General features: G+C 37.1%; 2 protein-coding genes across 3 annotated transcripts in view; one reads left to right on the forward strand and one right to left on the reverse strand.

Moving 5' to 3' along the window:
- Window positions 1-126: 126 nt before the first annotated feature.
- On the forward strand, window positions 127-5768 carry GEMIN6 (gem nuclear organelle associated protein 6). Of its 2 annotated transcripts, none has more exons than XM_039320917.1 (3): window positions 127-276; window positions 3397-3542; window positions 5162-5768. In XM_039320917.1, the coding sequence occupies exons 2-3, from the start codon at window positions 3415-3417 to the stop codon at window positions 5535-5537; spliced, it is 504 nt and encodes a 167-aa protein (XP_039176851.1). In that variant the 5' UTR covers window positions 127-276; window positions 3397-3414; the 3' UTR covers window positions 5538-5768. The 2 variants fall into 2 exon arrangements, with proteins under 2 accessions (XP_039176851.1, XP_039176852.1); XM_039320918.1 differs by having other exon boundaries at window positions 215-340.
- A 999-nt stretch (window positions 5769-6767) lies between these two features.
- The window catches only part of DHX57 (DExH-box helicase 57), a 37581-nt gene continuing 20780 nt past the window's right edge, over window positions 6768-23568 (reverse strand). The window contains exons 14-24 of the mRNA XM_039320912.1: window positions 23339-23435; window positions 21553-21726; window positions 18722-18922; window positions 16785-17061; window positions 15277-15372; window positions 15086-15169; window positions 13660-13797; window positions 12642-12716; window positions 11082-11216; window positions 10488-10688; window positions 6768-7562 (exon numbers count right to left, since the gene is read on the reverse strand). Coding sequence (XP_039176846.1) covers window positions 7419-7562; window positions 10488-10688; window positions 11082-11216; window positions 12642-12716; window positions 13660-13797; window positions 15086-15169; window positions 15277-15372; window positions 16785-17061; window positions 18722-18922; window positions 21553-21726; window positions 23339-23435 — 1622 coding nt within the window. The 3' untranslated portion in view covers window positions 6768-7418. The remainder of the gene's footprint in view (window positions 7563-10487; window positions 10689-11081; window positions 11217-12641; window positions 12717-13659; window positions 13798-15085; window positions 15170-15276; window positions 15373-16784; window positions 17062-18721; window positions 18923-21552; window positions 21727-23338; window positions 23436-23568) is intronic.

Below are 23568 nucleotides of genomic sequence, written 5' to 3' on the forward strand. Positions count from 1 at the left end.
TCGTAGTAAATTCCTAATTGTGTTCTGAATCAGATAACCAAAGAAACGTGAATTCCGCCGTGAATCAGTTTTTCAAAGCTTTTTTTTATCGTAGCGATTCTACGATTCTAATATTCTAAAAAGGATTTCTTCCATTCAGTTCCGTCTCGTCTTGAAAGGCTCCTCAGAACAACCGGCTACGGAAGGGGAATAAAGAGGCCCCGGGAACGCAGTGCATTCTGGGTCCCAGAAAGGACGGCCCGGCCGGAGCATGGCGGCATCGAGCTGTCTTTAAAGGTATCTCTGAATGGTGGCTGCTGAGGCTGGATGTCTGGATTGTAATTTATTTTCAAGGATGTGTGTGAGTGGTACCTCTATTTAAATAACAAGAATAGCTGCAATCTTGCAGTCCAGCTTTTTTTTAAATAAACGCCCTGTATATTTATAGATTTGACTATGCAGTAAGAACCGCGAGGGGGAACATTGCGTTCGTAACTGCAGGTTTTCCGGACCTGAAATTAATGTACGTGTTGGGGTTCATACCTTCAGAAACATTGGTTAGTGCAATACTATCGAACAGTAGTCTTGTGGAAAGATTATTCGATGGAATGATATTGCAACCTCATCTTCGATGCAGAAGATCGATTAGCAAAAAAGATTTCAATGATACGGATGGCTAAATAATTATTATTATGACTTTATTATGGTTATGCCCTGAATTTCCTTGGAGCAAAATATGTGGAGCATTCTCGTCATATTCTCTAAAAAGAAATCTGTTAAGTGAATTGCTGAGAAATAGCGACCGATGCAATATTAACTGTGAATCTTGATCACTATACCTAATTCAAAACATAATCTAATTCAAGAATATTGACATTAGATTGTGGCTATGTGCAGCTGTTCATAATTTAATAAAGGAGAGTTTTAAATTTTTACAGTCCAGTTGCTTTGATTTATGGAAAAAAAACAACCTCAGCTGATATCAGTATCCTTACTTCAGTTTCTGAAGTTTATAGCATTAGGGGCCCATCTTGTTGCTGTTCCTGTGACCAAGACTGCAATCCAGTTTTACATTAGTTTATAAATTAGTTTAACCTGAAGCAGCAGGTTGGATGAAGGTTACAATCCAATACTCATTTGCCTGGGAATATGTTGTGCTGAACTCTGTGGCCCTACTTATAAATAGATATGGTTAGGTTGTACTTTTACCTTATAGCAGTGGTTCTCAACTTTTTTAATGCCGCGATCCCCAACCGGTCGTAAGTCGAGGACTAATCAACTGGTGCAGCACTGTTTGCAGAATGGGACTTTTGGCGGGCTCAGCAGGGCAGAGACAGCCTGGACAATTCCTATTGGCTTTTGAAAGCCAATAGAATTAGACTCTATTCAAGAGAGTCTATTCTATTGGCTTTCAAAAGCCAATAGAATAAAAGGGAGTAGCACAGCTAAGGAAAAGGGGGGGGGGAAATGGCGGACTGTGTTGTTTGGCGACCCCCGTGAAATGGTTGTTCGACCCAAATGGGGTCCTGACCCACAGGTTGAGAACCACTGCCTTATAGTAATGTGCTTATATTTCTGATTAATGAAAAATACATATTTTTGCAATCAAAATTTGGGGTTAGCAGCTGAAGGTGTCTGTCAAGAAATGAAAAACCTACCCTACTAAAAACCCACATTTTGGAAAAAAAAAAAAAAGGATTTATTAATAAGGAATGTAAAAAAAAATAGAGCTTATGGCAAAAAAATTAAACATATTGCCAATGTGATTGTGGTATTGGGCTATAACCAAGTGTGGGAAGTCAGCCCCCTAGAGAAGGAAATATTAAAAAGGGCAGAAAAATATATTTCCTCCAAGGATCTTAAAGAAGCAGGAAAGCATGCCCAGTTTTCTTAATAGCCCCAAGTCTGCCTCCCCCAAGCAGAAACCAGCTCTGTACAAATGCAGATGTAAACCATTAGGAAAGCTGGAGCTAGGAGATTAGGAAGACAAAGACCTAAAATCTGCATACCCCACCTGGGACAGGACATGGTAGGATTAACTCACAAAGGCCAAAGGGCACACCCAAACTCAGGTCAGAATACATGACACAGGAAATAGCCTCAAAACAGGAACAGGAAATAACTCCAAACAAAAGGCTCCAGAGGATATAAAAAAGCCTACTTCCTACATGTGCTCAGTCCTTTTTCTCTCATCTTTGCTGCCAGAACCATTTTCCTGTCTGGCTCTCCTCTCCAATAAACTACAACCTTCTTCCCAAAGCAGTTGCCATGTTTATTCCTAGCTTGGATGAACCAGGATGAAGACTTATTTCAACACAAGAAGCTCCCTGTTCGCTCCACTCTTGGTTAAGCTCTGTGACTTGGGCAGTCACTCTTCCAATTCACAGGGTTGTGGGAAATATGGGAGGAGAGAGTTCTGTGTGTACAACTTGAACCCTGAGGAAAGGCAGGATATGTCAAATAACAAATAAGCAATAATTAATTGTTAAACTAGCAAATTTTAAAAGTGCCAAGAATTGTTTAGAATTTGGTGGAACCAAATCAGACCAGTCAATTAAACTGAAGAGAACCAATAAGAATTTACTTAAACATATTTAAAAAAAAAAACCAGCAACAAACCAGCCAGAAAAGTGGCTGAACTGGAATTGCTAAAGCAAAGTAACCTATTAGTAGCCTAAGATAAGTTAACAGCATTCTAAAACATTTGGAAAGATTGTATAGTAAGAAATCAAACAAGTAAACGTTCCCCAAATGTAGAATTGTTGATATCATAGCAAAAATATGTAACTTGTCCAGTCCTCTGCTGAAAGGTAGGCAGTGTAACAGTAATTCTTAAAAAGGGCTCTGGGAGATCCTAGAAATAATAGGCTGGTGAAGATAAATTAGTGGAAAGTGTAATCAAAAGAAAAATAACTAAGCAGTAAAGGAATAAGCCTCTTTAAAAAAATTAGCATTCTACAAAAGTAAATCCTGCTTCATAGTCTATTTTTTTTTTTAGTGCACAGGCAGATAGATGGAGGTGACTTTGTAACCTTGTACACCTGGATTTTCAAAAAGTCTTTGACATAATAAATCTGTAGACTTACAAGATTTGTGTTTAAGAAAGAACTGGGTACATTTTAGAAGTGCTGGTCTATCAAGAGCTATTAATCTTGAGATTCAGTATTACAATTGGACTCCAGGTAGTATGCATTCCAACTATCAATGTCAGGGGAATAATAGCCAGGGAGGGATATAACTGCTGCTTGTGAGCATTTCATAGCCAGCTATTAGCCACTCTTAATAAATATCCTGGACTAATATGAACCTTGACTTGATCCAGCAGGGTCATGTTATTCTTAATCATGGAAATAGGTAAGTTTTCCTAATACAGAGGCAAAGGATATTGCTGGCAATGATGCTTTGTTTTCTCATTAGGTTCAGTAAAAAGGAAATATGACTGAATGGCAGAGGAAAACTCCTTTGGAATGGCTAGCTTTTGTGGATAAAGAAGTCAAAGTACTGGCTGCTGAGAAACACCAATATAAAGGATGGGTTTTAACAATTGACCCAGTTTCTGCCAAGTATGTATCTGTGAATTTTATATAGAAATACTTTTTCAGAGAAAGAATGTGTGTTAAGGGAGAATGAAAGGGATGAATGATTATAATGTATAAAATGAAAAGCAAATTAAAATGGGAGATTGTATGCCTAAACAGAATGCAAATGAAATCTTAATGCAAACATATTAAATATTTTTGTCTGGATAGACATTTGAAAATATGTAGGTAATTTCAGGAAAAAGTGGTTACAACTAATAAATGGTGACAAGACTTACTAGTAAACTTATTCTACATTGTCAGGTTTTTAAAAATTTTTGTCAGTTATTCAGCCATTTCCATACTTGTTGATCTAGTGAAATATATATGCCAATTTTTCAGTTTTTGCAGTGATGAACCTAGCAGTTAACAATGGGGAAAAATCATTTTTTGTTGATTTGTATATCAAGACATAGGCAATATGATAGTAAATCAACAATTATGTTTATTGTAAAAATAATTACCCATGTCTTTTAAAATGTTTAGATAAGAAGGGTAATTGTACATTAACACCATGGAAAAGTTTTTAATTTATATGAATACTTTTACTGTAAGCCATCTATTGATTTTTGTGATCAATTCCTACTGAGTTGCTAAAATAGAATTTAAAAGAATTCTGTGCACAAAGAATTCCGGTGACTCATAAGATTCAAATCCCAAATAACCTTCCCCGTTGAAAAGAACACTTTCTATTATGTATGCATTATAGAAGGACACATATGTGTGTGTGTGTGTGTGTGTGTGTGTGCGCGCACACACACACACACAATGAGAGATCAGTTCCTCAAAGCTGCAAAGTAGCTGATTCAAGGACCCTCCTGTCATCTTCTGGCAAATATGTGTGCATCCACTAAAAGACATCCTTTGGGATAGCTGATGAAGTAATCACTTCATGGCACACACAATGGAGACGATTTGAAACAACTTGTTCATGACTTTAAGGACCAAAGCTGGAGGATACTTTGCTCAGTACCAAAATGCTTCATCAAATGATTTGCACAATATTAGCATTTGATATAAGAATATTTAAAGCATATGTACAATGGATGGTAATTGACCTTACATCTTAGCATGATGTCAATTGAAAATGTGATAAGTATGATGAAAGATAATAGTACCAAACATGCAACTTACATTATGCATATGATGTGATTGAAATATTTTATGAGTCTAACTGGAGAGCCCTCATTTATTTTGGCTTTTGATCTTGATCTAATTGTTACACACTTCAAGGATTGCTAATGCAACTCAAGCCCCAGGTTTATTGGGCAACTTGTGGAATGGCTTGTAATGCCATAGCAATTTCAGTTTTTTTCATTGGGAATGCAGCTGTTTCATTCTGATTTAAACTTTTTTGATACAGCATCATTGTCAAAAGACTGACAGAAAGGCCTAGTATGCATGAAAAGCCAACTAGCAAAGTGATCACTTAACACACTGGTGTCAAACTAGATCGCGTCACATGACATCGTGACATATCGTGACATTTGCCTTTGTGGAGCCAGGATGGGTGTGGCCTGTGTATGATGCATCCGGCCTGCAGGCCGCCAGTTTTGACACCCCTGACTTAATATATCCTCATATGAACTTTTTATTCTTGACAGCATTCTTCTGGCAAATCCCCTCGAGAATGGAAAAGTATCTGTTTTAGTTGTTTTAGGACATGCTGTGCAAAATATTGAAATAGTGACCGAAAGAGATGATAAAATCAAAGAAAAACTTGCTTATCTCTTCATGGCTGGAAAAAGTCAAACTTATAATCAAGAAGAGCTGGACAGAAAGAAAAACTCCTTGAAGAATTGGCTGGAGAAAAACCACATCCCTGTAATAGAACAAGGAGAATCACAACCAACGCTGTGTGTGGCAGGTGTATTAACCATTGATCCACCATATGGACCAGAAGATTGCAATAGCTCTAATGAAATAATTTTGTGTAGAGTTCAAGGATTGATTCAAAACTATCTTGCACTTCAGCAGTGAGGCATATACATTTCATTACACTTAAAACACTTAGCAGTTTAATTAAAAGTAGGAATACTTAATAGTTAATGGTCAGCCAGTGTTTCCAAATTTTGTTTTGTATACAAATAGCAATTGTAGCAGCTGTGCTAGTTTTTTATATATTTTTATATAAAAATATTTTGACTTTTCCCCCTGAAGTTCCTGCAAAGTTGATTTGTATATATAAAATAAAGTTAAAAATATGTCACATTCTTATTCTATTCAGTCTCTTAAGTTGAAAACAAAGTATTAATGTTTCTGAAGAACATGGGACAGTAATAAAAGTAATAAAATATTTTGGACAGGTTTTTTTCCTATGAATATGCAGCCAATTTCACAACTGAAAGTACTGCATAGTAAATTCTATAAGTTCATTTTCTGCACATAGCCAAGTCCTTTGAAGATATTGAAAAAGGACATTTTTCTATGCAAGACATTTTCAGATGCAATATGACAATATTTTGCTTGACTTTAATATTATCTACTACCACAAAGCCATTTATGTGCACATATAGGTTCCTTTGAATGGTCAGACTATTGATAGAAAATTAAAACATGCTTTGGTCGCATCTGTGGGGTTTGTAGTTCAACATATCTGCAGGGCATCATGTTGAAAAAGGCTGAGCAGACGATTGTGTTTCCAAATATGGCATGTGGGAATGATAGTGCGCTTGAAGACCCAATGTTTGCTATCTACATAGTCCTTGATAGTTCACTTCAATATTCATGAAACTTATTGGTCACTATATTTTCAAATAATAAGTAGTTGAGGTGAAACATTGTTTAAAAATATAAATTCAGTATAATAGGTGTCCTAAATATTAATTTATTTTTAAACTCTTAAGAAATTCATAAGGAACTTTATCGACCTATTTCCAAAATGTTTGACTGGAATTCACAAGATTTTCCTTATTTTGGTAGAAGTTTACAAAACTTTGGGCTCTGTTAATAAGCTCCCAGATGAAATCCCTAAGTTGATCATAAAATAAGTTTTGTTATAATTAAATTTCTCAATCACTTTTCTGTCCTGGATAGAATTGTGCTCAAAAATTTAGGAGGTAGCCATTTCCCAGTATAGGTGTAATATAAATCCTTTCATCATCATTTTTGCAAAACTTCCTTCCCTCACTATATCCACAAATCAAACCACAATGCTTTGAGCAGTTTCAAATAGAATATAATTTTCCTGAAAAGAAAGAATGACAACTATTGATTTTGAGAATTCCTTTATTTATTACAATATTTATATAATTGTATATAGTTTACATCATCAGGCTCCAATACTGTATTATTTGAGAATAAGTAGTGGGTTTTTGCAAGCTTAGGCCAATTTTATGCTTAAATTATTCCATAACTGGTATCACGATATTTGAATTCTAGTAACCAACACTGATTGACTAAATGAAAGCAGATGTAAATTTACTGAAATTGGACAGGATTCATTTCTGGACGCAGAGCAATGTAGAAACCATGACATATTTCATGCACTGCCTTTTTGGGAAGGGGAAAGACAAATTAACATCCTGCCAGACTATCATAGAGTCAATCCTTTATTGAACAGAAAAAGGGAATGGGGAATCATTAAACATTAAATGTGTGATCTGTTCATGAATTATTTTCTGAATGCTTATTCCTTGCTTTGCAAAAGGAAGAAAAACTTTTAAGTTTTATTTTAAATATGCAAGCTCCTTGTGTAAATGTATATCAGTTTCTATCATGATTCTAAAACTGTTTAGAACTACTTAAAAAACAGACTTTTAAATTGGATATTTAGGCTTCCAAATAGCTGTACAAGGGCAAGTGCTACATTTCATTTTCCTGTCATTAGCGTTAGAAGAAAGCCATCCTCAGTAGCTAATACTATTGTGTTGTCACAAGTTTTACAATCAAGCTGATAAGCCGAGATCCTCGAGGGCAAGTACACAGATCCATGCTGGGGTTTTTAATTTTTTCCTGGAGTAGCTGGTCAAGTTCATTGCGAAGTTCTTTCACTAGTTCTGCTATCTGAAATAAAAAGAGCCGAGGTGGCGCAGCAGTTAGAGTGCAGTACTGCAGGCCACTTTAGCTGACTGCGTTCAGCAGGTCAGCGGTTCAAATCTCACCAGCTCAAGGTTGACTCAGCCTTCCATCCTTCCGGGGTAGGTAAAATGAGGACCCAGATTGTTGGGGGCAATATATATATATATATATATATATATATATATATATATATATATGTGTGTGTGTGTGTGTGTGTGTGTGTGTGTGTGTGTGTGTGTGTGTGTGTGTGTGTGTGTGTGTGTGTTTGAGAAAATTAAAAATATGAACCCTGGGAGTATTCATGGTGAGAAATAAAATGATCACCAGGGTAATAAAACTATAAAATTTATTAAAAAAACGCCTAGCTTTCGCCGTCACCTGCCGGCATCCTCAGTGCTAGTGCGCCAGGGAGTGAGAGAGTCGCTTTTATAGGTGTACTAAAGTCTGCGCAAAAAGCGACTCTCTCACTCCCTGGCGCACTAGCCCTGAGGATGCCGGCAGGTGACGGCGAAAGCTAGGCGCTTTTTTAATAAATTTTATAGTTTTATTACCCTGGTGATCATTTTATTTCTCACTATATATATATATATATATATATATATATGTATATATACACACACACACACACACACACACACACACACACATTGCTTGTACACTGCTTAGAGAGTGCTTGCACTTAAAGCGGTATATAAGTCTCATAAATAAATAAATCACAAATATGCACCCAAAATAAAGTCTGGATGAGGTTTCTAATAGCAGCCACTCAAAACACTTCATAAGCACAGTATGAAGGACATAGCCATTCCTTTATGCTGCCTCTGACTCTGGAAGCTCTATTCACTATTTTCTCTTTCTAAATAGCAGTACATTGTGCAGTATTTGCTATACATTGCATCACCAAATATTGAATACCCCCTTTTCCAAATTTCTGATGTGGCAGGAGGATAGTGGTTCAAGAACACACCTTGTTTGATTCTTAGTGTGCTTGCAACTGTAGGTCTTTGTACAAGTCCCACTGAGTAAAGTATTGCTTGAAACTATAACTACATTGTCCTTACATGTATCCCAATGTTCTAAATTAGGACAGAAAGAATTAAATGCAAAATACATACATGGAAGGCTATGCATATCAAACTTGCAGTGTTTTCTATATGATAACTTGGATTTTTTTATGCTCTGCACAGAAATGTTAAACATACTGATTAGTCTTGAGTATTTTTCTTTATGTTGTTTACAAGGTTAGTTTATCTACCTACACAAGTTGATTGCATCATACAATCAAAATGTTTAAGACCACCAGAAATGTGTTAATGCGTTTTTAAGAAGGTGAAAAGCTGTTTCCCACAATTACATGCTTTCCTTCTATCTTTAAATGGGAGGAAAGTACGTCACTTGGTAAATGGCTGACCATACAGACTTCTTTTTGTCACACCTCAGGAATGAAGCGACAAAGCTGTTGCCCGCATGTGAGGTACAGGACAGCAGTTCTGGGAGTGAGGGGCCAAAAGAGTGGAAAACAGATTCTACCTACTACTCTTCTGGCCCTCACTGAAGATTACCTATATCTATGTGGAAATATCTGGAATTTGTGAAGCAATAATAGCAACATGGCTGAAGGAGGCAGGCATGCTGGCCATCTACAACAGAAGTGGCTGCTGCTGACACAGGCAGAGAGGCCAGGTGCAATAGGCTGGAGGGAAAGATAGGGATTAATCATAAGAGCAGAGTTTATCAAGAGGCATAGCCTTCAGGTGGAATCCATTCCTCAATGTCACTGGTCCCATCAGACCCCCCCTTCCCTCTGAATGTCTCTGAATGCTGGGCAAGGCTTGGTTTTCTCTGGCAGCAGAAATGACTATGAAAGCTGTGAGATGATAATGCTATCATGACAATAGGCGTATATTAGCATGATAGGCCTATTTCATTGATGGTGATTATAATTTATCTTGCTATACAATATTGTAATTGCAACATTACTGCCTGAGACATATACACAGTACCATATCAGTCTCTATTGTGCCAGTGAATTGCAAAACAGTGGTTCTCAAGCAATGAAGGCATCTATATCCATGAAGAAGGCATTGTTCTTAAATCACCTATCTACTTGGAGGCCATAGAGTCATAAGAAAGAAACTGGTCCTTTTCAATGTAGGAAATTTTAAAAATTAGACAAAATGCTGCTCATTATATTGTAAGTGCCTTCTAGAACAGATACATTTTTCCACGTTGGCCTTAGGGGCCAGTCCAGAAGGGGGTATTCTTTAAGGAACAGAACCTGTTCCCTATATTGATATAGAAAGTTGTACAAGGCACCACTATCCACTACTGCAAATGAAAGTACATGTAGTCCTTGACTTACAACCATAGATTTAATGACTGTTCGAAGTTACAACAGAGCTGAAAAAAATGACTTATGAGCAGTTCTCACATTTACGATTGTTGCATCATCCCCATGGTCACATGATCAAAATTCAGGTGCTTGACAACTGGCATGTATTTATCACAGTTGCACTGTCCTGGGATCATGTGATTACCATTTGTAACCTTCCCAACCAGCTTCCGACAAGCAAAGTCAATAGGAGAAGCCAAATTCACTTAATGAATGACTGCATGATTCACTTAACAACTGCAATGATTTGTTTAGAAACTGGCAAAAAGGTTGTAAAATGGGGCAAATATCACTTAAAAATTTTCCTGCTTAGCAATGGAAATTTTGGGTTCAACTGTCGTGAATCAACGACTATCTGTCATTGTTTATATCAAAGATGTAATCTTTGTTATGTTATATCAAACATTCTTAAGATGTTGTCCTTTAAGTGTATTGAGGTTACAACATTTATAATCTAACATATTTGGAAAACAGCTTGAAGAAACTTAATGGATCTGCTGAGTTACTTAATTCTTTACCTGACGTGAGGCTGCAACGAAGTTAATCCACCCATCATCCAAGGAAACAACATATGCCCCATTCTGGAGCTGCATGTTCACACGGCCTCCCCCAAACAAGATCAGTGGATATACCGATACCATGCTGCAGTCTCGAACAAAAATCCGGCTGGTTTTTACCATTTCATGGTATACCAAATAGGGGCTATCAAAGTGCTTTGTCTGAAATACAGAATTCCAAAGAATACTTATGGGACATTTAAAACAAGAACAACTCTGGTTCTGTAAAAATCATCTATATTATACTATATAACTGCCACTTAGATTTTGCTAACAAAAATTTGTTCGGTGCCAGCATAAAGTGGCCAGATCTGAAGAGGTCATGGAGGTGCTATCTGAAACCTCTAGGCAGGCTTCACATGAAGCCTGCAGAAGAAAAGAGAGAAAGACATCTGCTTGTGTTGGTGTCTACCGAAATATTCAAAAGGTTTCAGTGAGGCTTATAGCAGGCAACTATTGCCTAATGTTGTGCATGCTATTTCTTCCACAAATAAGCTCATGTATACTAAAATAAGTCTGAATGGAATACTTTACTGACTGGAGGTTAGAAATTACCTGATAATTTACAGAAGATGGATGAATGTGAATGTAACCTTGGTTTTTTGTAGCAAACATCAGTGCTTCAGGTTTTGGATTAATTTTAGCAGCTCCTCTATTAGTCTTCTGATACTTCTTTTCTTGCGCTTTTATCTAAAATAGTAAATAAAAATTGCGAACTGAATATCCACAAGCAATCCCCGTTTATTTCAACAGAGATGTATAGAAAGAGACATTTTTACTAAACTGCTTTCCTCTAACAAATCAACATGGTAATATTGTGGAACTTAAAATTTAAAAAAAACCACACAGATGTACTACCTCATTCCCCAAACCTATTCCAAACTTAGTTGTAGGACATATTACAAAGCCATAGCCTGAATGCTTTTGTTTGACAAGATAATTGGAGCATCATGATTGTGAGCATGATCAATGTATGTAAAATCAGTGCAAATCCAACCCAACCCTGAAGTCACTAGCTGGTGTTTGGAAAGCAAATTATTTTAAGCACCAGCTTTCATTTCTAACACTATGTACTTCCAGGAGTTAGCATTTTTTCCTTCTCCCCAAGGAATCCTTATTGCAGGCATGTCAAACTCACGACGTCACGTGATGTCACGCGACGTATCGGAGCTTTTTCGCCATTGCCGGTAATGGGGTGGGCACGGCTCCGGTATGATGAAACTGGCCCGTGGGCCGGCAGTTTGACACCCCTGCCTTATTGTGTCAAGTAAGCACTTCTCTTGTTGCTACAGTACTTCCTCTTCTCTGACCCTCAGCCAAGTCCTCTTAGCCCAAACTTGCCTAGAACCAAGCAATTATAAACACAGACTGGTCTTGTAATGCAGTATCATTAACCAATGTCCCCACCTCAATCCAATACAATAAAACTCCAGGAAACTTTGCAGTGCTAGTTTTTACAAATGTTTTAAGTCCTAGTTTTGAACTTTGGGGTGGGGTGGGGAAAAAGCCCTGCTGAGTATTAAAAGCATAGTTAAGAGATCAATAACACTATGCCTTCAGTAGCAGATTGGAGCACTAGGTTCCAGACAGAAAGGAGTCATGAAAATATCTGAAGAAAAGCAAGTTGCCATGTAATAAGCTACATACATTGGAGAGTTAGAAGCCAATGACATGAAGAAGAAAAATTGGCATTCAGCTTTGTTTTCTTTACTGATAACATATATAAACATGAATAGAAGATATATATGAAATAAAATAATGAATTATCTTGAAAGCTAAGAGACCAAAATGATTGTAATGCTTAAGGAAATTCGTGTATAAATTCCCCCTTAAAATATCACAGTATTACAATCAATCCTATTTCAGAGACCAGAGGCAGGGAAATATATATTAATACTAGCAGATAATTGCATTGGATTGGTGGGCAATGGACAGTGGGTGACCCGAGGGAAAAGGCCAATTTTAACATGCAGTTTTTCATGTGAAAACTTAAACTGGCTTTGTTTCTACTGTGTCTATATGGATCTATCAGTAAAGTTATACTCTTGGTAAAATAATGTCCCATGGGTTTCTTTTGCTGCATATGCCAATGGGACGGCTGACATTTATACTTACCTGAACCACATTTGGGTACATAGCGGCGCATAATATGGCTGATATCAACTTGACATTCTCTGCATTTGCATTTGCCTATGACATAATGACATACTAAAAGTTAAAGAATATGATGACTGTTCCTTAGGTAGACATTGGCAAAGAACAATGTAGCATGGAGCAATTGGCAAGGAATCCTGAATATTTCAGGCATCAGGTACATATCTTTTAAAAGAGATTTCTTAATCTTATGATTACAGAGAAATGTTTGAAAATAAGGTAATGCATATCTTCAGAAGTTTTAGGATATATATAAATACATGCTATTTCCATGTTAGAACTTTTACACACACCAAAACCCCCAAAGAACAAATATTTAAAATGTCAAATTTTAAAAATATCCCAAGTGGAAGGATCAAAATATTAATCTACATTCTCCTAAAATGTATAAATATATCAGTAGATTTTCATACAAACTATTTTTAAATGATCTGTTTTACTGTTAGGTAGATCTTGGGATGAGTTACTATTAGATGAATTCTAAAATTCTAATTTTTGTTTTTGAAGTTTCTGGAGGGTTTTTTTGTGCTATCCAATAACATATGTCACCATGCATTTTTAAAGTACTAAGCAGCTTTAATAAAGTTAGAATTTCAATAAAGTCAGAATGACAACCAAATATTATTTATATTAATACACCACTTATGTTTAACTATGTGATATATGTAAATCACAGGTTTCCTCTTCAATTACTCTGCTTTATCAACCCACCAGTTGGACCAAACACAATGTTAGCACCTGACTGAGAGAACCTTCCTGTATGTAAGAAAGTATAAAATGACTTTACATAATACTCAAAGCAATTGGAAAAGCATCTTCACTCTACTAGATCTTGACAAGAAAAAAAGTATTCCAGAAATAATCAGTATAGTTACATGGGAATTAGGTAAAATGTAACCTTTACTTAAGAATATAGCGGAGGAAGAAAGGAAACATGGAAAGGTAGATACAATAATTAATAGATTAAAAAATCTCTTACCTCTTCTCCTGTAGCTTCAAGAACACCATCCCCTCCTTGAGAAAATCTCTGTTCTATGTCTCTGGCTCGGAGTCCCTCTTTCACAAATCCAATATCAGATAGTAGTTCAGTAAACTGCCTTTTTAAACGTGCCATTTCCTAAAAAAATGGGAAAGACATCTTTGAATTACGAATAGGATTTTAAAACAGCATTCTAAACAGCAACTAATAGTTTATTAATGTTACTCTTTTATTCCCATTTAGCATATACAAATATATGAACTGGTGATGTACAGCAGTAGACCAGCCCCAGAAGACTGATAGAATATGTCTGGCCTGTGCATGCCTTCATTTTGCTCATTCTTACTATAATACAGCTTAAGATAGAAAGAGAATATTGGAAAATATGTGGGAAATATATCTGGTATAAAGATACATAAATATATAGTGAAAATATATACACAGTTATTGGGTTCTAAGTACATTAATTACCAACTACAACCATATGTGGCTAAAGGTGTCGATTTCTGAATTATTTCTAGTAAACCGTAGTGATCTTCAATGGTTTCCTAAAGGTTCTTCAGTGTGAAGATCAGTAATAGCAACCAAAATTTACTACTTGTATTACAAGTCTTAACTTATCAGTGATTACTTAGCAACCATTTGAAGTTATGACAAACCTACCTTGGGGTTACTTAAGACCTGGACTTGAAGTTTAATAGTCAGCCCCCCCCCCATGTGATCATGTGAGTGAACTTTGGGCACTTGGCAACACAGCTGCATTTATGACTATTTGCAGGGTTCTGTGTCACATGATTGCATTTTAGGACAGTTTTGCTGAAAACTGGCACCTACCTCTGGTTTTTGGCAAAACGCACAAATAGTGAACCAGTGGTTCATTAAATGACTATGGAGTTTGCTTAATGAGCACAGATTTACTTAACTTGTGTGGTGATTTATTTAACAACCTCGGCAAAAAGGGTTATAAAATCAGGTCAGTCACATGACTGACCCATGTTATGACCGTCACAAATTACAATCTGGCTCATTGACAGTTATAAGTCAAGGACTACCTGTATTTAATCTTGCTTCTTCCCAATACCTTCCTTTACAATATGTACCACATTGGGTTCTTTTTGAGAATATAGTCTCAAATGGGGCAACAATATGGTACAAAGGAGGAGGAGGATCAATCAAATGAATTGAATATATCTTCTACATAAGTGCAAATTATCTACCTTTGTTTTTCCTGGAACCATGAGATTCACCATCCAGAGCAGAGGCATAATGAAATGAAATAGAATAATAGCATAAACAAACCTGGTCTAAAATTGTTCAGGTTATATATAAGGGGAAAAGATAAGGCACAAGAAGAAGTAGGTATTGGAACAAATTATTGTACAAGGTCACCAAAAGATAAAGATGCAAAATAAAAATATTATGTTACCTGAAGAACATTTTCTGATAAAAAATTTTGTCTACAAAATGTGGAACTTGCTTGAAAGCTCTCTTTTGAAGACTGGCGCCACCCCTAAAGAGTAGAAATTTAAAATATTTAAACTTACTATTTAACCCCAAAAGTTGGAAAGAATCTTAACATGATCTTTAAAGTAAAAAGAGTAACTTTTTATTTCTTACCTTATATGCTTGGATGAGAGCCAGATAATCACTGTTTCCTATGGAAAACTCAAGCTTTTTCTTGAATGCCTCCTCTCTTTTGTCCCATGGAGAAATCTTTATAATTGATAAAAATGCTCCATTACATAGCTAATATATTTAAAATTAAAATTCAATCTCAGCTGTATAGAATTTATCTAAATTCTATGTATAAATAGGAATGAATTACAGTAGAACTTCTCAAAATTGGTGGTATTACAAACCTGTAAAATAATAGGTTAACTGACTTCCTCCCTTACAAACCTGTAAAATAATAGGTTAATTGACTTCCTCCCTCAATAATAAAATTGTCAGTCTATACTTGATCTCAGCCAAAGGCCAAGTAGCATAGTCCTATGCAGATATTTTTTTTAAAAAAGCCTCTCTTCAGCAGCCTACAGATCCATGTGGGGATGGTTCTGTAGAGTTGGTTTCTTTACAGTGATTCTCAGAACATATTCATCTACAGGTAGTATTCACTTAATGACCACTTGTTCAGCTATTATTCAAAGTTGCAACAGTGCTGAATGAGTAATACTTCATATAACCAGTACTCAGAATTCCAGCTATCACGCCAACCTCTGTGGTCATGAGGTCACGATTTGGGTGCTTGGCAACTGCCTCACACAAGTTGGAGTGTCTCATGACCAAGTGATATCACATCACATTGATCACGTCACATTGTTTCACCTAGCAACAGAAATTCTGGTCCCAATTACTGCTGTTAAGCAAGGAGTACCTATGTTAAAGATGAAATTTGAAATAACTCTACTGGCAGGGAGAATTATACTTATCTGTCAACGTTTTTATTTGAGCAGGACTTTCATATATCTTTTCAGATTGCCCTATTTTGACCTCTATTTGCTGTATTTATCCCTATGACTAAAGCTTAGTGTTAATACCGGTGATCATCACTAATATTTGCATTATTGTTATATTCATTTCACTGTTAGGTAATTTTAATATTTTATACTAACTTTTTAGTCTTAACAATAAATTTAGGTGTATAAATTGTATATCTAGGTACCAGTGTGTTCTGTCCTAAATGTGCTAATAAAGATTTGTTGTTCTTGCCATGCTGCATTTTGCCAGGGCTTTCCGAATAAATAGGCAACCCAAGTACAGCATCTCTTCTACTTCTTATAGCAAGCATGGGCTGTCCAGACAGGTACACAGGCTCAGTGCCAGGACCTAGTATGATGCCTCCCAGGAACACACCCAGAAAGAGCCACCCTTGAAAGAGGGGGAAAGTGAAACTAGGCACAAACACCTTAATCTTAGTTGAGTCGGTGCTTAGGAGCAGGTGGATCTATTGCAGGAACTGCTGCGGTGAGTGCAAACACTACTGAAGGACAATGCCAACACTTACATCCAGTACCAGTGGCTCAGTAGCTGCCCATGTCCTGGTAAAGGGGAACCAAGAATGGTCATTTCTTGAAACTGTAACAATCCATAATCTGGGAATCCTAGATTATCTTAATAATACTTACAAAAGGTGATTTGTGAGCCCTGCTTGCTGCTATTGTTAGTGCAGGATCCAGACAGCGAAAGATAGTGCCAAGAAGCATTAATTTTCCAATTCTGACATCAACAGGCAAGGAAGCCAAATGATGGCCCAAGGGAGTAAGCTTTTCCTCTGATGTTAAGGCCCCTACATCCTGCAATCTCTTCTTTGATGCATTTATGGATTCACCCATTGGCGGCTCAATAAGTTGTGATAACACTGAGTGAAGTCTGTGTGTGGCAAACATTTCCAAAATCTTTATTCTGAAAAAAAATATTGTTCAGTCAAAGAAAATTACAAGCTCTCTGCTATTTGGTACGAGGAAGTACAGAATTGTGGAGAGTACAAAAATGCCGTTGATGCAGATATGCAAGATCCATACACAAGATCTTGTGCAACATCTTTTATACCCATAAGAGACAGGAAATATTTGGAAGTGGCTCAGATACATTCTTAATTCACTGAATTATAAGGAGCGAAAGTATACTATAACACAATCAGACTTGCAAGCTTCTGTTGTTATAGCCAATCTGAATAAAAATACTTTTAGCCTTCCTGTGGAGTTGATTTCTTAGTCTAGTCTACCTAGTGAGGCTGACAAGAATCCAGTGTACAATTTATCCAGTGATTTTCAATGTTCTTACTTTGTTAAAGGTTCAAAACATACAGTATAAAATACTTATTTCTGATCACTTCTTGTATTTGAGATATTTTTTCCATTTTCCAATGCTCCAGAATCTAAACCTACTTCCATAGGCTAAATACCCTATTACCTATGATTTGATTATCCATGGTTATATGTTGAAACATAGCTCTCACAGAAAACAAGATCCTGGCCACAGCACGGGATGGGTGTAGATACTGTTACCATCTCTTTAAGTAACTTACTACCTAATTTGCTCCTGTCCTCCAAACTGTATCCTCAATTTAGCTCCAGGTTTCTGCAAACCTAGTATTAGCCAAAAAACCAAAAATAGTGACTTCCAGGAACAGTTCCCTTTTCAGGTAAAACTGATGCAGTTAAAGCACTAAAAGTATCTGGCAAACATAGCTACAGTATTAGCTCGAAGAAAAGAGGGTTGCCTTGAATAACTTCTTCTATACAGCAATTGCCCTTTCCACACTATTTTTTTCCAGAGACAGATGAAAAGGATGGAAACTGGCCAAAAAACACCCCATTGTAAATCATGGTCATATGACAATGGAATACTACAACCAGCCATAAAGGTCATAAAGGGCCTGAAATGCAGTCATGTAATGACAGGATTGTGTGGAGCGTTGGAACTGCAGAACCAGGTTGTAAATAGCTTTTGGCTTTTTTTGGGGGGGGGTGAGTCTGTCGTAACTTTGAATGGCCACTAAGGTACACAGAAATGAATAAACCTATTTAATGACCTATAGTATTAACATCCCAATAAAATTTGGGACTGCAGAGACTATAATTTCTAATATAGAAATATTATGAGAGCCCAGAAAAAGTACTGTACTGATCCTTTAAGGGATTGCTGCTGAGTACACTGGGAGCACCCTTGGCAGATATGAAGCATATTTGCCTGCTTTGGATCTAAATATTGCACATCTCTAGATAGAGGTTGCTTCTAACATTACTACTCAATCTATTTAATTGGAAATCCTAGGCACTGAACTTGTGGCACTTGCACACAAATAAGTGCTATCTAAAGAGGAGATGCTTCTGCCAGCTTAGAGTTGGAAATATTTTTATACTGCTAGTTAGAGTAAGCTAATCAGGAAAAATCAGGCAATTAGTTTGCCCATTTGCCAAGAAGCAAGCCGTTAAGGGACAAAAGTAAGAAAACAGGAGAAAAAGGAAGTGAGAACTGAAGGAGATTTGTATTTACAAGATGAACCACATAATGTGTTGAGGCTTAGTTGGAAAAAATGCAATATTCGGCAAAAGAATACCTGAGACAAAGCTGTTCCAAAGGCACTCGTTGTATCTCAGGTAACTGGTGCTTTAAAAGATGATAATTATAATGATGGCTACTGAAAAGATGAAAGCAAACCCCAGAAGCTACACGACCTGCTCGTCCTTTTCTTTGCAAGGCATTGGCTTTGGACACGTATGAATCCTCCAGGCTTTCCATGCCCTTGCTTGGATCATACCTACCAGCGGGAAAATACAGAGCTGTGTTTGAAGTGTTAAAATACATGAACTAGGAAGTATAACACTGATAAAGTATAATTCTTCTAGGTAACTGTTTAAATCTCTTGCTAAACTATGGGTTTAGTCATAGTTTAAGAAATAAATCATAAAGGTTCCCCATAACACAATAAGCCAAAGTTAAATTACATGATAGTTCACTGTGATATGTGGCCACTAGTTTACAGTCTTTATCCTTGTTCGCAAATATATTTAAAACAACAACAACAAATCACTGCTTGAAGATTTACAGTCTAAAGTTGATAAGTGCTAAAAAAAACATAAAACATTGTAGGCAATCAATTCACATATTACCAGTTTCTCTTTTAAAATGTGCAAAAGAAAAACAGGAAAAACGTATGTCAAAGAAATTCAAGTAAAAATGTTAAATAGCAATAGCATTTAGACTTATATACCACTTCACAGTGCTTTACAGCCCTCTCTAAGTGGCTTACAGAGTCAGCATATTGCCCCCGACAACCTGGGTCCTCATTTTACCGACCTCAGAATTATGGCAGGCTGAGTCAATCTTGAACCGTTGAGACTCAAACTGCCAAACTGCAGGCAGCCAGTAGTCAGCAGAAGTAGCCTGCAGTACTGCATTCTAACCACTGTGCTACCACAGCTCAGTGGTTAGAATGGTTAGGTAATAAATCTTACCTAAATAGGAACAGGACATTAAAAATATGGTAAAAGAGAAAACAAATAAAAAAGGAGAGAGACAGGAAAGCAGGAAAACAAAGCCTTATTGAATTTGACAGATCCACTGATAAATATATATAAGCACTAAACCATAATAGTAACTTTTGCAGATGAGTCAAAACTGTGGACCAGACTGCAGACCTATTATGGACATTATGTAGCTCTAGAACAGTGGTTCTCAACCTTTTTAATGCCACGACCCCCACCGGTCGTAAATCGAGGACTACCCAACCGGTTGTAAATTGAGAACTACCCAACCGGTCGTAAGTCGAGGACTTTTCCTGCCCGGGAGTGCCGCGCACGTGTGATGCCGCCCCCTGCACCGGCCGAGGCGTAGCTGGCAAGGGGCAGCGACGGCGCAGGGAGACCACTGGCTGGGCCACCAGCTGGCCCAGCCCAAGGGAGGTAAGGCACCTGCCGGGCCCCACGCATGCCAGAAATCCTCCCTGCGCCCGCTGGCCTCTCACCTCCCACCCCTAGCCCTCTTTTACTTACATTTTTAGTAGTTACTCAGCAGGGAGGGGTGGAAACTTCCAGACAGCTCGCCTTCGCTGCAGACAACTTGCAGCACTGTTTGCAGACTGGGGCTTTTGGTGGGCTCAGCAGGGCAGAGACAGCCTGGACAATTCCTATTGGCTTTTGAAAGCCAATAGAATTAGACTCTATTCAAGAGAGTCTATTCTATTGGCTTTTAAAAGCCAATAGAATAAAAGGGAGTAGCACAGCTAAGGAAAAGGGGGAAAAAAATGGCGGACTGTGTTGTTTGGCAACCCCCTTGAAATGGTCGTTCGACCCCAAATGGGGTTGGGACCCACAGGTTGAGAACCACTGCTCTAGAATCTCTCCTTGTGGTCCTCAAGCTTGTGTGCTTCCTGTCTCTATCCTTCCCTTGATACAGAATATAACAGATACTTCAGAATTACCTTGAGTTTTGTAATCAGTTTTGTAAGAGCCGAGGTGGCGCAGCAGTTAGAGTGCAGTACTGCAGGCCAGTTTAGCTGACTGTGTTCAGCAGGTCAGCGGTTCAAATTTCACCGGCTCAAGGTTGACTCAGCCTTCCATCCTTCCGAGGTAGGTAAAATGAGGACCCAGATTGTTGGGGGCAATGTAAATATATATATACATTGCTTACTCGTGTACACCGCTTGGAGAGTGCTTGCACTTAAAGCGGTATATAAGTCTCATAAATAAATAAATAAATCAAAATCCTGTTTCTCAAAACTAGAATGTGAATACAGGTAGTCCTTATTGCCTTGTTTAGTGATTCTTTGAAGTTACAATGTAAAAAAGGCTTTGCAACCACTCCTCAAATTTATACCCGTAATCACAAGTTGCATACATCCTGCCCAGCTTAAATTTTACTTATGGATACAAAAGAAATCTGCTAAAGTTCTAAAGGATTTTCGTTTATAATAAAGGTGAGCAGCACTTTTTTTGATGAGGTCAAATAATAACTTTAAAAAGGGGTTTATAAGATTGGCTTATTTGGTCAGGGTGAGTAGAAGAAAATAGTTATATCTGGTTGCCCTTACTGGACTTTTGCTGACAAAAATTGATTGATGTAGCATTTTGATTTTGTTTTTCTTAAAGAGATGAGCTATGGGGAGAAGAGAGATTATCATTTATTTAGAGATAGTGATAAACTATTAAAATTGTTTGTTGGGATGAAGGGGGAAGTTATTTCTTTTTTTTTCTTCCCCTTTTTTCTTTCTGTTCCTTTTCATCCCCCCTTTTGTAGTTTGCACTGACTTTTATCTTTTGCATATATAATTTGTAATAAAAATGTTTTGAAAAAAAAAAAAACCCTAAGCGAGGACTACAAACAGGTCATTTCTACATGGTTTATTGTTCTGAGTTCTTATCTACTACTTCCCTCAGATTCTTTAAATACCTTTTTTCTTTCATTTTTCCTGAGTCAATCACATAGACCACATCATTGATGGTTATGGAAGTTTCTGCAATGTTTGTAGATATGATGATCTTGGTGATGCCAAGAGGAGGCTGGAAGAATACGGACTGCTGATCTTCACTGGAAAGAGTTGAATGGAGACGATACACAACACAGCTAAAAGGTTAGAGAACAGGTTTGAAATATTTTTTGGGAGCATTTGTTCCATCTCCATATTACTTTTTTCACATAATCAGAATTGGGCAATTTCAATTCTCCTTTGGAGTACACCTCTCATTTTTTGACACTAAATAAGCCACATCAGTACAACTGCCCATATACTAATAAAATGCCCTTATTATATATGAAGTGTATACTGTAATCAAGAATACTTTGGAAATCCAGCAACAATATGTAGTCTTGGGGAAAGTTCAATGTTCTCTTTCAGAAATAAAATGGGGAAACAGATTTTATTTATTTATTTTATTTTTCATATTTCTGAAAAGCGTGAAGGGACTCTGGGTGGTGTACAACAAAGTAATGTTATCTAGGTACATGAATAGAGAGGTTGAGCCTGCTGGATTTAGTCAAAGAAACATGAAAGGTAGCACTGTATATACACAAAATATTCCAATCTTCCTGTTATTTTCAGCTAAGTCACAACTACCTTAATCACTATGATGGCTGGGGCTGATGAAAATTGAAGTCTAGATCAGAGAACAACTACCATCTTTTAATCTCCATCCCAATTAACAGCCTCAAAGGGATTATCACTAATAAGAATTATGGGTCTGTTCAATGAGAGATCACTTTTTGTGGTTGTCATCTTTCCAGTTTATGCTAAGGTACAGTTGGTAGTTGATGGAGGGAGAGCTCTAGTCCTTGCCCCTGCTTTACAGAATACTACAGGTCTCTGTCTCTCCTCACTTCTTTTCAATAAGGAACTGCTGGCTGAAATCAGCCAGTAATAAATGGATAAGTATCACTGGTGTGCTAGTGATCTCTCTCCAGACAGAGATGTACAAGTGATACTCAGTTGTACATTTCTGCCTGGATCAGAGTTGGGAGTACTCTTGGATTCATAGGACCTTTGCACAAATCCATCTTGTGTATCAACTGTGCACACTCTTGAATTAGGAGGTCCTACTCACAGTCACTCATGCCTTTGTTACATCCTGTTTGGATTATTGTAATGCATGCTACATACAGTTGCCCTTAAAGTGTATCCAGAAGCTGCAGGTTGCAGTAATGCAGGTGTTTTGGACTCTTCACCCAAGTAACAGTTTTGTGCCATGAGCTGCATGGCTCCTAATTCTAAATAATTCTGACTGTCACCTATAAAGTTCTATATGGCTTAGAGGCAGGTTATTTGTGAGACACCTGTTTTTAACTGTTTCTACTCATCCCACCAGAATTGACAGGGTGGGCTTATTCCAGGTCCCTCCTTTAAGCAATATTATTTCCTGGGATCCAGAAGATCTGCCTTCTCAGTTGCAATACCTGCTCAGGAATGAATTTAACATGGTTGAAATACTAAAAGATTACCTAATATACATTTATCAACTTATTGGTTCAATAACCAGATTACAGTAGTTTGGAAGTTCCTATTTGACTTAGAAATATAGAATATTAGTATACAAGCATTCACTGTGGCTATATTCCAGGGCAGAAAAGTCATGTGGTTCAGGGAAGAAATGTTATATAACTTTTGAAGAAATGCCTAAATTCATTGACAAGATTAAAATATCGGTTTCTATTTTTTTTCTTTTAAAAATAAATTAAGACATACCGTTTGCTGTGCCGGTTGTTGAACATGGCATTAGACTGCAACCGTTTATATAATGCTTGGATTTCTGCTAAGCCTGGCAAAAATATCAGTACTGCACCTAAACATGAATTAAAATAATGAGTAGAAGCTATTCTGTTTCCTTCACTGCCATATTTATCTTTGTTTTTCTCAGTTCCTCTCTTCTGCTTCATATATTACATTTTCCAATGCAGAAAGTACTTCCATTTGGA

The sequence above is a fragment of the Crotalus tigris genome, unplaced genomic scaffold, assembly GCF_016545835.1.
Source record: "Crotalus tigris isolate CLP2741 ecotype Arizona unplaced genomic scaffold, ASM1654583v1 scf7180000023713.2527936, whole genome shotgun sequence".
In the NCBI taxonomy this organism is placed as follows: Eukaryota; Metazoa; Chordata; class Lepidosauria; order Squamata; family Viperidae; genus Crotalus; species Crotalus tigris.

Bases quoted from the DNA above. Each gene is read 5' to 3' on its own strand.
- GEMIN6 (XM_039320917.1), top strand. From the start codon at position 3,415: ATGACTGAATGGCAGAGGAAAACTCCTTTGGAATGGCTAGCTTTTGTG. The intron at 3,543-5,161 runs GTATGTATCTGT...TATTCTTGACAG, and splicing joins ATTGACCCAGTTTCTGCCAA to CATTCTTCTGGCAAATCCCC.